The 12,922-nt window shown below is 43.8% G+C and overlaps 1 protein-coding gene across 2 annotated transcripts in view; it reads right to left on the bottom strand.

The window, feature by feature from the left end:
- Nucleotides 1-8,690, bottom strand: part of SHC4 (SHC adaptor protein 4) — a 36,236-nt gene extending 27,546 nt beyond the window's left edge. The window contains exons 1-2 of one of the 2 annotated variants that reach the window (XM_081964563.1): nucleotides 8,670-8,690; nucleotides 3,272-4,257 (exon numbers count right to left, since the gene is read on the bottom strand). In XM_081964563.1, coding sequence (XP_081820689.1) covers nucleotides 3,272-3,862 — 591 coding nt within the window. In that variant the 5' untranslated portion in view covers nucleotides 3,863-4,257; nucleotides 8,670-8,690. Of the gene's footprint in view, nucleotides 1-3,271; nucleotides 4,898-8,669 lie in introns of those variants that run through there. The other variant, XM_081964564.1, reaches the window with a different exon arrangement.
- Nucleotides 8,691-12,922: the final 4,232 nt, after the last annotated feature.

Here is a 12,922-nt window from a genome sequence, read left to right as displayed (position 1 = left end):
TCTTGCCTTAATATAGGTAGTCAAATCTTTGATGTATGTTTACAAAGTTGAGTCTCTGCGAGAATCAAAGATTGAAAAAGCAGGATAGGAAGACTGATGCTTTCTACCATTGATGTTGGAGAAGATCCTGGGAATAATATGGACAACTAACAAAACAAACCAAGAAGTCATCAAACAAATCAGCCCAAAGGTTGACTCAGCCTCCCGTCCTTCCGAGGTTGGTAAAACGAGGATCCAGATTGTTGGGGATAAGAGGCTGACTCTGTAAACCGCTTAGAAAGGGCTGCAGCGCACTATGAAGCGGTATATAAATCTAAGAGCTATTGCTGCAGAAAAACAATAGAGAAAAATCCACATTTGCATAGAATGCAGCAGTAAATAATTTGGGAATGCAGTCATTATGACCTGGTTCCTGGTTAGATTTTAGCCTTTGTCCTTCTTTTCTTCCATTCCTAAAAAGATTGCTATTTTTTTTTTAAATACACATAATTGAATGTTTTCATCAACCACTATCCACACCATTTTAGAAGCCTTGCCGGATGAGTTTGGAGTTCAGGACAGAAAAAGCTCAAAGTAAGTAGGAAGTGGCAAAATACGCCAGTAAGGGGTGGAAAATGTGGTTTTCAAGAAAAAGAGACAAAAACCACTCATGCAACAAAGATCTCTCTTTTACCAGGAAGTGAAAGTCAGAGTTTGCATATAAATAAATTTGCCAACTCACCTGGTGCTGTTTTTTTTTTTTAAAAAAAAGGGGGAATTCCACTAGCAATTTCTCACTGTTTATATACAGTATGTGGGGTTTTTTAAATCACAATTCTTTTTGTAATATGATAGAAAGAAGAAAGTATTAATGTTCATTAAAAAAACCCTCATCATATTCCCTATTTGCTTTTAATTAAACAAAATGATATTAACCTTCTGCCCCTGAGCTAAAAAAAATCTTTTATATTTAGAGATCAGAACCATAAGAAATTCAATTCAATTTCTTTTTTCTCTTTCTTTCTTTGTCTTTCTTTTTTTCTCTTTCTTTCTTTCTGTCTTTTTTCTTTCTTTCTTTCTGTCTTTCTTTTTTTCTGTCTTTCTTTTTTTCTTTCTTTCTGCCTTTCTTTTTTTCTCTTTCTTTCTTTCTTTCTTTCTTATTTACTTACTTACTTTCAATAGAAGCAACAAAAAAGGCATGTTAAGCTTCTTTCATATACCTATTTTCTACAACTTCTCCACCGACAGCTAAAAATAAAGAAACGGCCCAAACATTCCGTTTCATTCCCCCTGGTGACATCACCATCTGGATGGCTTTCTTTCCTCTACCCTATGGCTGTCATTCTGAAAATAATTTTAATAAAATGAAACGTAGGGTCCCTTTGGAAACAAAAAAAGTTACTCTGTCCTCATTTATACAAATGTGGCCTTGTTTTCTATATTATGCTAGTCATTCGGGTTGCCCTTTTGAATCCTGGAATGAATCTTCTTGATGTTTTTTTTTTAAAAACCTGTGAGTGGCAGATTAATAGAGTAGGAAGGGACCTGTTGGTCATCTAGTCCAACCGCCTGTTCAAGCAGGAGACCCTACACCATTTCTGACAAATGGCAGTTCAGTCCCTTCTTGAAAATCTCAAGTGGTGAAGCTCCCACAACTTCCAAAGGCAACTTCTGCTCCGTTGGTTGATTGTTCTCACTGTCAGAAAGTTTCCTCCTTGTTTCTAGGTTGAATCTCTCTTTGGTCAGTTCCCATCCATTATTCCTTGTCTGGTCTTCAGGTGCTTTAGAGAATAGCTTGACCCCCTCGTCTCTGTGGCAGCCCTTCAAATATTGGAAGACTTCTCTCATGTCTCCCCTGGTCCTTCTCTTCACCCCATCCAACCCTTTCCAACATCAAACACTGCAATCTGCCCACCTAGATTGAAAGCCAGAATGCATTTCCATTACACCATTAAAACAGACCTGAAGCTTTCTCTGCTCCATGCTAATTTCTGAATACTCTTGGGCAGTAGCCAGTGCTGCTGCGAGAGCTTTCTTCTTTTGACAGAATTTGCTTAGGCCAGTGGTAGGGCTGTAGGTTTTATGAAAGGCTTACTACCCATGATTAACTGAAGCATTGTTTTTCCACATTGACCCAATTTAACGGATTTGCATTATGCGCTGCTCAATGAACTAAAAGCACATGGCCTGTGTTCGAATAATAGTTAGGTTAACCTAATATTCACTGGTTTGCATTCGGTGGGCTGCAGAAGTCTTCCTGTGTCTTTGGGTGTTTTTTTTTAAGAATCATTTCCTCAACATGTTAAAGAATTAGCTAGATACCGTATTTTCTTCATGCTGTTTCCACACATCATGTGCCAATTTTCTTACAAGGTAGTTCAGATAGGGTATCACACCAAATAAGAGGGCATCTTAATTATTGCTTATTTGTACCATTAAGTGTTGTACCTTATGATTCGTGACGAATGTATCTTTTCTTTTATGTACACTGAGAGCATATGCACCAAAGACAAATTCCTTGTTTGTCCAATCACACTTGGCCAATAAAGAATTCTACTCTATTCTACTCTATCCTATCCTATCCTTATGATTCTTAATGAATGCATTCTATTTTATTTTTCTTTATGTACACTGAGAGCATATGGACCAAAGAGAAATTCCTTGTGTGTCCAATCACACTTGGCCAATAAAGAATTATATTCTATTCTATTCACATCTGTAATTACTCTGCAAGTGTAGTCAAATTTTTGCCCTATACAAAGCACTCTCCTATTTATTGACAGAGCTTAAAGGAAGGAAGGATTTGAAGGCATTTTTAGCCAAATATGGGGGAAATAACGAAACAAGAGTCGTTTGAGGGTCCCGTTCCCCCCCATTCCAATTCTCATTTTGGAATCAGACTTCAGCATATAAAATGAAGTGGGCTAAATCTCTGTTAGAAGGCTAGGAGCAGAACTGTAAGACAGAGATACAGTTGGTCCTTGACTTACGACCGCAACTCAGACTGGAACTTTGGTCACTAAGTGACGCAGTTGCTAAGTGAGCTGCACCCAACTTTATGACCCTTTTAAGCAAATCTCCAGGGTGGTGAACCAAAACCAGCTCCTCTCATTGACGAGGGATAGGTATGTATTGCATAGCTGATCAACTGTTAAGATGGCATTAAGGACTGCATGCTAATACATTGCATTCATTCCAGAGGAGCTTCTTATACAAATCTTGTGAAATGTATTCATTCAGATGATCGAATCTGAATGAGTTAAAAAAAAAAGGATTAAGGAAAACTACTTACTCGTGCAACGTAGGATATCCCAGTCTCCAAGCTGGATTCACCCTTTTGTCCAAGATCTTTGCTCGTCTTAGACAAGAAGGCAGAGTCCCCCACAGCTAACAAGACACAGTTCTCTTGGACGTTTGGCTTGGACCTGAATACCTTGCCTGGGTCTCCCTGGGAATAACCAGAAGACAAGGAGCTGCTGAAGCTGATTTCTGGCAAGGTTGGGCTGCTTTGGACAGGGACGCATTCTGTGAGTTTAAACCTTGGCACCTCTTTTGCCCGTAAGCAGAAGTTCTTCAGATTTGGTAAGGTGGAAGGGTTGGCCAGTTTAACGTTTGCCATGTGAGGTACCAAGGTGCACAAAGAAATGGAGCTGTCCGAGGTACCAACTGGGACATCTTCGGTGAGTGTGTTCGACGTAGCGGAAGGAGAAGCTGACGAGGCCTTCAGGCGAAGGAGATCGCTCGACGACGTGTCTTCCTCCAGTGAGGTGAGGGACTCATTTCTGAAACGACTATATTTAGTCCTGTGGAGCATCCCTAGTTGTCTTAAGGATTCTACATCCAGTAGTTGTGCACTCAAGCAAGAGAGAATGGGTTCTCTCATAGCCTGCAAAGTTTTGTAACTCAATCTCCTCGTCCGTCCGTTCCCCCACCCTTAACCTAGCTGCCTTTTTATGAACGACCATAAAAAATACGGAACCAGACAGGTCAAAATAATTTTGAATAGAAAAAATAAGAAAACAGGATTCCTGGTCACTGTGGGTGCTCTTAAAACGTCTCCGGAATGCTTCTTCCTCTTCATAAACCCTGTTTCAGTTTGCCTGGTCATTGGATTGTTTGAAATTAAATCAGAGTAAAACACATACGAAGCCCAGATTCCCTCTGTTTAATCTGAACAGCTAGTATAATTTCAAGCAAGGCAAATTCCAAATTCTTCTTCGTTTTCCAACACTCCGTGCCATGATTCCGTGTAGGATTAATTGCTAAAGACCCGGTTACCTTAAAAAAAAATTAAGTATTTAGGACAAAGACCCAACAAGAAATCTCTTTCTTGGAAAAACAACAGCAAGCTATATTTTTAAAAGTAAGTAGCCTAAGTAGGTTGATTAACAAGGACTCAATCAGTTGAGGTGGGGGGAAAAGCACTTCTCTGAAATTAAAAATAAAATCCGACAAAAGGCAGCTTGAAGGAGAAAAAAACGTCGAGGTTAACGTGTTCTATGAACACAACTCAGTTTTTGTCTGCAAAAGTAAAACATTGCTCGCCCTTAAAGACCCCCTCAGTAGCATAGTCACCCTCAAGTACTCCGCAGATTGATATTCTGGCACAGGAGGACTTCAGATCTTCAGAACAATCATCAATGGAAACATTACAGAAAAGTCGGTCTCTCCATCATTCTCTGGAGCCTTCTCTTCGCTCTTTTTCCCATCTCCAGATTAGGCTGACCGATTCCTTTGAAATGTTACAGAAAGAACGTTGCTTTTCTCCTCCTCCTCCTCCTCCTCCTCGTCTTCTTCTTCTTCTTCTTCTTTTTTATGAATGAAGTTTTCTGAATGGATCTCACTGTGTGCAAGCTAAATAAACCTGTGAATGAAGCTGAGAATGGCTGTAACGGACTGGCAGTCCCAGGGGTGTTTAAGTCTGCAGCCAATCGGAAGGGAGCCTGATGACTCACGCACCATAAATACACGAAACTAGTAGCCATCCAAAATGTGACTTTTAGCCAAGGGGGCAGCTTTCACTGTACCGGAGGTGGGGGGAGCGGGCATCGTCAGCACGAGATGCGATTCAGATAGATGATAGATAGATAGATAGATAGATAGATAGATAGATAGATAGAGAGAGAGAGAGAGAGAGAGATAGCTAGAGAGCTAGATAAAGATAGAGAGAGAGATAGCTAGATAGCTAGAGAGAGAGAGAGATAAAGAGAGATAGATAAAGATAGATATAGAGAGATAGCTAGAGAGATAGCTAGATAAAGATAGAGAGAGAGAGATAGCTAGATAGCTAGAGAGAGAGAGACAGATAGATAAAGAGAGAGAGAGAGATAGCTAGATAAAGAGAGAGATAGAGAGATAGCTAGCTAGAGAGAGAGAGAGAGAGAGAGAGAGAGAGAGAGAGAGAGAGAGAGAGAGAGAGAGAGAGAGAGAGATGTATGTATGTTCTCAACAAGAAGGAAGGTAGACAGCATGTTATGTTCTGCAATGCAGCAGCCAGAGCTTAGCATAAAGAAAAGGCATTCGTTCATAGGATATAAAGCCCTTGGGGGTGGGGGGATGGGGGGGGGGAGAAGAATGATGATGAACTGGATTTTTTTCCCCTGCGTCTTCCCCCACCCCCCTCTTTCTTTAAGAAACAGAGCTCCTTTTTATCGACTTTCCTCTCCATCTAGAATGGCACTTCCTGTGCCAATCAAATGTACTGGGAAAGCAGATTAGAAGAAAACACAGCCACACACAGGAAGCCCAGTGACCTGAGCTGGGAATTCAATAAAAGTGCATCATAACATCCTCGCAAACTGCAAGCCATCACACAGGCATTAGGGAGGAAGACGGAAGGGCACCTGGGGAGAAGGGGGGGGGGAGGGCGAGAGGGTAGAGGAGTTGGAAACTCCTGCAGCTTTCATTGTTGGGTTTCTCAGCCTGGTTTTATATTTTCAACAACAACAACAACAACAAAAGGATTCTTGCTTGGACTGAGATCAAAGCTGGAAGGGGTAGATAATGACCGTCGGAGTGTCTTCTTTTTTATTCCGTGACGGGGAAAAGAGACAGGAAGATTGAGGCTGCTTACAACATCCAAGACTCTTTCTATCTAGGAAGGTCGCCGAGCTGATGGAAGGTGTCTCTTCCCCCCCCCCCGTCCCCCCGCCCAGCATCTGTCACCTTCTGTCTTCAAATCTAAAAATATCAAAGGCGTTGAGCTTGGAAGCTTTCCCGGCAAAAGGGATGCTTGCAAGGCGCGGAGGGATTCTTCAAGGAAACAACGGCCCCTTAAGCCTTTCTCCATTCGAAACCCAATTCAGTAGAAAATCTCGGTGTGTGTGTGTGTGTGTGTGTGTGTGTGTGTGTGTAAGTGTAATGGGGTAACAATGTTCTCAAATTTAGACTGATTTTAGTATTTCCCCTTCCTCTCCCCTGGGTGTACTGAGATTGATTTTGATTCACCACAGGGCACCTCTCTCTCTTTCTTCTCTGCTCTGACAAGGTGCTAGGATGGAAAGAGGCAACTCACAGTCTCAGCCTAGCTTTTACACTAGGACGGCGGCAGTGGTGGGATGCAAAACTTTTTTTACTACTGGTTCTGTGGGTGTGGCGTGATAGGCGTGGCTTGGTTGGCGTGGCAGGGGAAGGATACTGTAAAATCCCCATTCCCTCCCCACTCCAGGGGAAGGATACTGCAAAATATCCATTCTCACCCCACTCCAGGGGAAGGATACTGTAAAATCTCCATTCCCTCCCCACTCCAGGGGAAGGTTGCTGCAAAATCTCCATTTCCACCCCATTCCAGAGGAAGGATGCTGTAAAATGTCCATTCCCTCCCCATTCCAGGGGAAGGAAACTGTAAAATACCCATTCTCACCCCACTCCAGGGGAAGGATACTGTAAAATCTCAATTCTGTCTCCACTCCTGGGGAAGGATACTGTAAAATCTCCATTCCCTCCCCACTCCAGGGGAAGGATACTGTAAAATCTCCATTCCCTCCCCACTCCAGGGGAAGGATACTGTAAAATCTCCATTCCCTCCCCACTCCAGGGGAAGGATACTGCAAAATCTCCATTCCCTCCCCACTCCAGGGGAAGGATACTGCAAAATCTCAATTCTGTCTCCACTCCAGGGGAAGGATACTGTAAAATATCCATTCTCACCCCACTCCAGGGGAAGGATACTGTAAAATCTCCATTCCCTCCCGATCAGCTGGGACTCGGGAGGCAGAGAATAGATGGAGGTGGAGCCAGTCAGAGGTGGTATTTGCTGGTTCTCCGAACTATTCAAAATTTCCACTAGCAGTTCTCCAGAACTGCTAAATACCACCTCTGGACGGTGGTGTAAATTCTGGATTACTGAGCAGCCCACGTGAAATTCATTCTTCCTTGTTTGGTCTTCCCTAGTGTTTTCGACACCATGTGGGGCCATGCTGATCACAAGAGGTGCATTCAGTTTCCCCCTGGGGAAGTACACTCCAACCACACACAAAAAGCACCCTTGTTTGCAGGCATACCCAAACGCTGAACGCTATTTAACACGACGGCTACTCCTACCCCGTGAAGCTTCTTCACATGATTCCAGGAAAGCCCATTCGGGTTTTACTTGGAGGCAAAGCGATTTCTTCGGCTAAAAGGGTCCTCGTTTTCTCCTCTTCCCGGCGATGCAGGCAAGAAAGGGGAAGGAGGAACATCAAAGGAAAACTCACCTACCTAGAGGCACCAGTGAGTGGGCTTCGGGCGTGGGAGGAGATACTTAATAATAACACACTGTTTTTCTAAGTCACAGGGTGCTCCACATGTGAAAGGAAGGGTTTTTTTTTTAAAGCCTTTCCTTTAAATAAAGGAAACAAACTTTCTAGCTTTCTATGTCAACGGGAGGAGGGAAAACTTGGCAAAAGAGGAAATAATAATTGATACAACTTTTATTTCCAGTTTTGAAAATGCACTGGGTTTTCACACTCCTAATGTCAGTGTCAGGGTTCCAGGATGCCTGGATCCAGGATCCAGGAAAGACCAGATCAACATGTGAAGGTTCAATTAAGCTGACCTTATTGCTAAAAATCTATGCACAGGAATCTTCTGAACTAAGGCTGGTTAGAGTTAGATAAGAATCAATAGAATTTAAGGACGGTTGGACTTGGTTCTCTTACGACTATATGGAGATTCTAGGCTAATCTCTCTTTTGACTCCACCCCCAGGTTCTACCATTCCTTCCCCTGCACCTAATTAGAATGAGCATAGAGAGCAGAAAGAAAATTGGTACCATTCCATTGGATGGAACATATTGTCTGCTTTGGTCTTAATTATATCTAACCTGAAGGGTACATAAGGTAAAGGTAAAGGTTCCCCTCACACATCTTTGCTAGTCGTTCCCGACTCTAGGGGGCAGTGCTCACTGTTTCAAAGCCGAAGAGCCAGCGCTGTCCGAAGACGTCTCCATGGTCATGTGGCTGGCATGACTAAATGCCAAAGGCGCACAGAACGCTGTTCCCTTCCCACCAAAGGTGGCTCCTATTTTTCCACTTGCATTTTTTACATGCTTTCGAACTGCCAGGTTGGCAGAAGCTGAGACAGGTAACAGGAGCTCACTCCGTTACGCGGCGCTCGGGATTCAAACCACCGAACTGCCGACCTTTCTGATCGAGAAACTCAGCGTCTTAGCCACTGAGCCACCACGTCCCCAAAAAATATAATATACTCACCTGTATAGAAGAATGCTGGATGGATCTTCAGGGGATTCTTCTTTTCTTCCTGTGATCCACCTGTGGTGCAGCAAAAAAATATATGGATGGAATATGTTGAGCAAATAGTAAGAGATTGATCTCTCAAAATAGCAATATGGGCCAAATATATCATCTTCCCAGTTTTACCCAGCAATATGAATATCCTTATTTGAAATTCCAACCAACACAGGTTAAATATGCAGTTTAACACAAGATTCCAAGAACAATATTTTTTAAAGGGGGGAACAGAAAGTTGATGATACGGAAATTTCCAGTGGAGCTTTATTTGAGGAAGCTCATCCAGGTCATCCAGGTCAATGAAGATACCTGTACTAGGGATGGGTAGGGTATCACAGATGATAGAATTTGACGTTTGCCGGTTTAATGTGCCTTTGTAAAATTCTATAAACACGATAGGGTGATTGCACAGAAATTATCTCATCTGGAAGCTCTTCAATATTGTTTGGAACTGCAAAACAAGCTCAGCCTGGATAACTTCAACCTGGATGGATAGCCTACAAAGGAAACCATCAGGAGACCAAACCTAGCCTTACTCTTCCTTGTAAACATCTTGTTAACATTAACATAAAAAGTTAACATAATATACGAAGACTCCTCCTCCTTGGACTGCAAGGTGATCAAACCGGTCAGTCCTAGAGGAGATCCACCCTGACTGCTCTTTAGAAGGCCAGATCCTGAAGAGGAAACTCAAAGGCTTTGGCCACCTGATGAGAAGGAAGGACTCCCTGGAGAAGAGCCTCATGCTGGGAACGATTGAGAGCAAACGAAGAAGGGGACGACAGAGAATGAGGTGGCTGGATGGAGTCACGAAAGCAGTAGGCCTGAGCTTGAATGGATTCCAGAGGATGGAAAAGGACAGGAAGGCTTGGAGGAACATCATCCATGGGTCATGATACGTCAAACATGACTTTGCAACTAACACCACCAACATATGAAGCAAGACTAACCAAGTGGCCTTCTCCAATCAGCTTCATTACACATCACCTGTACACCACAGGGGCCCACAATGTCTTATCCCTGGAGCCATGCATCTTATTTGTCCAGGAAAATATACAAGTTACTGGCTTCACATGCCACTGACTATCAATCCTGCTACAACAACCAAATGCATGCTACATATTATGCCAACATTAAAACGAACAAACAAAATGAAAGAGGATGGCCTATTGTGGTGGGTAAAAGGCATTTATGGAGTATTGACTTTTGGTATCGTGATACAATTCAGGATAGTGAATCTGAATTCTTCAAAACATATCATTCAGCAGACTGTATGATAATAACAATATAAGTGAATTACTCAAGAGGAGTCATCTATCGGTGTTGGCTTTTCTGGAAATCATTCTCACCTTTCTTGACCCCAGTAGATTTGAAAGGCAGGGGGGGGGGGACAACAACCACGAAACCAGTCAGGAAGTCTTGCTATATTGGGAGGGATAGAGTCCATTTTATTTATTTGCTTTGGAGATGGTCTTTAAAATTTAATTTTATTTATTTTGTCAAGCACATATAACAGATATAAGCATAAACATGAATAAGAACACAGGAAATGGGTACAAATAAATGGGGACAGTAGGACAGGGACGGTAGGCTTGCTGGTGCGCTTATGCATGCCCCCTTTCGGACCTCTTAGGAATGGGATGAGGTCCACGCTAGACAGTTAAAAGTTTTGGGGGTTTGGGGATGTAACAATGGAGTCAGGTAGAGCATTCCAGGCATTGACCACTCTGTGGCTGAAGTCGTATTTTCTGCAATCGAGTTTGGAGCGGTTTAGTGCCGGATTCCAGCACACTGCCTGGCTGCAAATGCATTTTGCCCTAGAACCAAAGACTGTCTTCTCCTTCTCCCCAAAAGCTGTGAAAAGACAACTCTGCCAAACAACGCACGTGTGCACCGTGCAAGAATAGGTTTCGCCGACCTCCCTCCTCCCAGGAAGGGTGGAGGGCCTCCCCATGACATGCGGTTTTTTTCTCAGCGTGTGGGTGAGAGGCACCGCAGTCACATTTGCTGCCTTGTGAGTGAGGGGCGGAAGGAGAATCAGGAGGCATGTGCTGCTGTCACCACCGAAGGGGTGCGCTCGATGAAGGAGACGAGAATCACGTTAGATCCCGCTCGCCTGCTCCACCAGAAGGCGGATTCCTGATGAAACATACATACATTAAAAGTTTCCCTTGCTGCCAAGTGGAATGCAACGTGCTTATTGGCTTTATTTGGGGGGGGGAGGGGGGAGGATTTGAGAGCGGCTGGTTTTTGTCACCATGCAGCTTTTTTTTTTTTTAATGAAGCCAAGAGCAATATTTATTGCAATCAGAGACTTCCTGTCCCTCATTCAGCTGTTATATGATCACAAAAAGGCTTTGCGCAGCCTTCCCTTCCTGCTGATTGCCTTTGAATTGCTACTCCTCCGGTGGATGGATATGAACAGTTCCACTACTCCGCTGCATTTTCCCAGAGTGGGATGGGAAGGGAAAAGCCAACAGGAGCAATTACTTCAACATACAACCCCCCACCCCAAGGATTGGTCTTTGTGGATTGAGTCCTAATTAACTGGGTTCACAAAGATAGCGAGCTGTGGGTTACAATCCAGGGACTTAATTGCCAGGGCCTGCGGAGCTGAAATAGCCAAGCTATCATTCTTCGGTGGCATTTAAGAGTCTATTGCTTGCTACGATTCAGGGACAGCATACTGGATATTGCATTTAGATGCAGGCTATCAAACGTCTGCAAATAGGCCTTTTTAAGCAGGACCCAAAAGTTGCAGGAACCAGGGGAGGAATACAAGAAACGGTCATGGAACAGGGACAATAGATCTCCTTACTGAACATGCAGGCGCACCGTGTTAATTTCCCACACTCGGAGAAAGCAGATCAATCCTGGCTTGGTTTGAAAGTGAAATCCACGGCGTGGTGGGCGAAAAGAATAAGGAGCAGTCATTGCTCCTAAATTACCTTTCTCCTGTGTGCACAGAGGGCTAGTTGCTAACATTTCTTACCACTGGGGGAGTGGGGGAAACATGCAGCCCCAAAGTTCTGTAGTTTTAAGCTTAGGAAGTTTCTCTCCTTTTTGCAATTTTGGATCCACTGCAGTTGAGCTAGAAATTAGCAGCAGAGGCTCGTGTACAACAGGAAATCCCCATAAAGGTTCCCCTCGCACATATGTGCTAGTTGTTTCCGGCTCTAGGGGGCAGTGCTCATCTCCGTTTCAAAGCCGAAGAGCCAACGCTGTCTCCGTGGTCATGTGGCCGACATGAGTAAATGCCGAAGGCACATGTAACGCTGTTACCTTCCCACCAAAGGTGGTTCCTGTTTTTTCTACTTGCATTTTCACATTCTTTCGAACTGGTAGGTTGGCAGAAGCTGGGACAAGTAACAGGAGCTCACTCCGTTATGCGGCGCTAGGGATTCGAACCGCTGAACTGCCGACCTTTCTGATCGACGAGCTCAGCGTCTTAGGCTCTGAGCCACCACGTCCCTTAAAATCCTCATATGTAATATATATGAGAACCAGACTAGTGTAGTGGTTAAGGCGCTACTGGCCTAAAAACCAGGAGATGGTGAGTTCTAGTTCCACCTTAGGCATGAAATCCAGCTGGAGGTGGTGACGTCTCTCTCAGCCCAACCCACCTGACAAGGTTGTTGTTGTGCACAGAGGGGAGGAGAAAGGAGTACTGTATTTAGTATGTTTCCACTCTTCACCCCCCCCCCCCAAAAAAAAAGACAGGATAAAACCTACCGTATTTTTCAGAGTATAAGTCGCACCTTTTTCCTCCCTAAGAGCTTGGAAACGTTGGTGTGTCTTATACACCGAATACAGCCATTTTTGGCTTCCCGAAGCTCCACCCCCACATCCCATTTTTGCCAAAAATGGCCAGTTTTTTGCAAAAACTGAGGCTTTGCCTTCCCTCAGCCCTCTGCAGGCTTCAGCAGGGCTGGGGCAAGGAAGAAACGGGGGGCATTTTTGCCTTCCGTAAGCCCTGCTGAAGCTTGCAGAGGGCCGCTGGGGGCTGAGGGAAGGCAAACCCTTTTTTTTTTCCTTACTTACCTCTTCGAAATCTTGGTGCGTCTTATACACCGGTGCGTCTTATAATCCGAAAAATGTGGTAATAATAAAAAAAACTCCTCAGAAAAGAACACTCATCTTCCGTAAATGGAATTCGGACGCTGTTGCAGAATATTAATATACAGTCAAACCGCTGGATATAAATATCACCTCAC

This window comes from Natrix helvetica (assembly GCF_964273705.1).
Source record: "Natrix helvetica genome assembly, chromosome: 12".
In the NCBI taxonomy this organism is placed as follows: Eukaryota; Metazoa; Chordata; class Lepidosauria; order Squamata; family Natricidae; genus Natrix; species Natrix helvetica.
The sequence above is the reverse complement of the archived record's forward strand: the minus strand, read 5'-3'. Positions and strand labels throughout refer to the sequence as shown.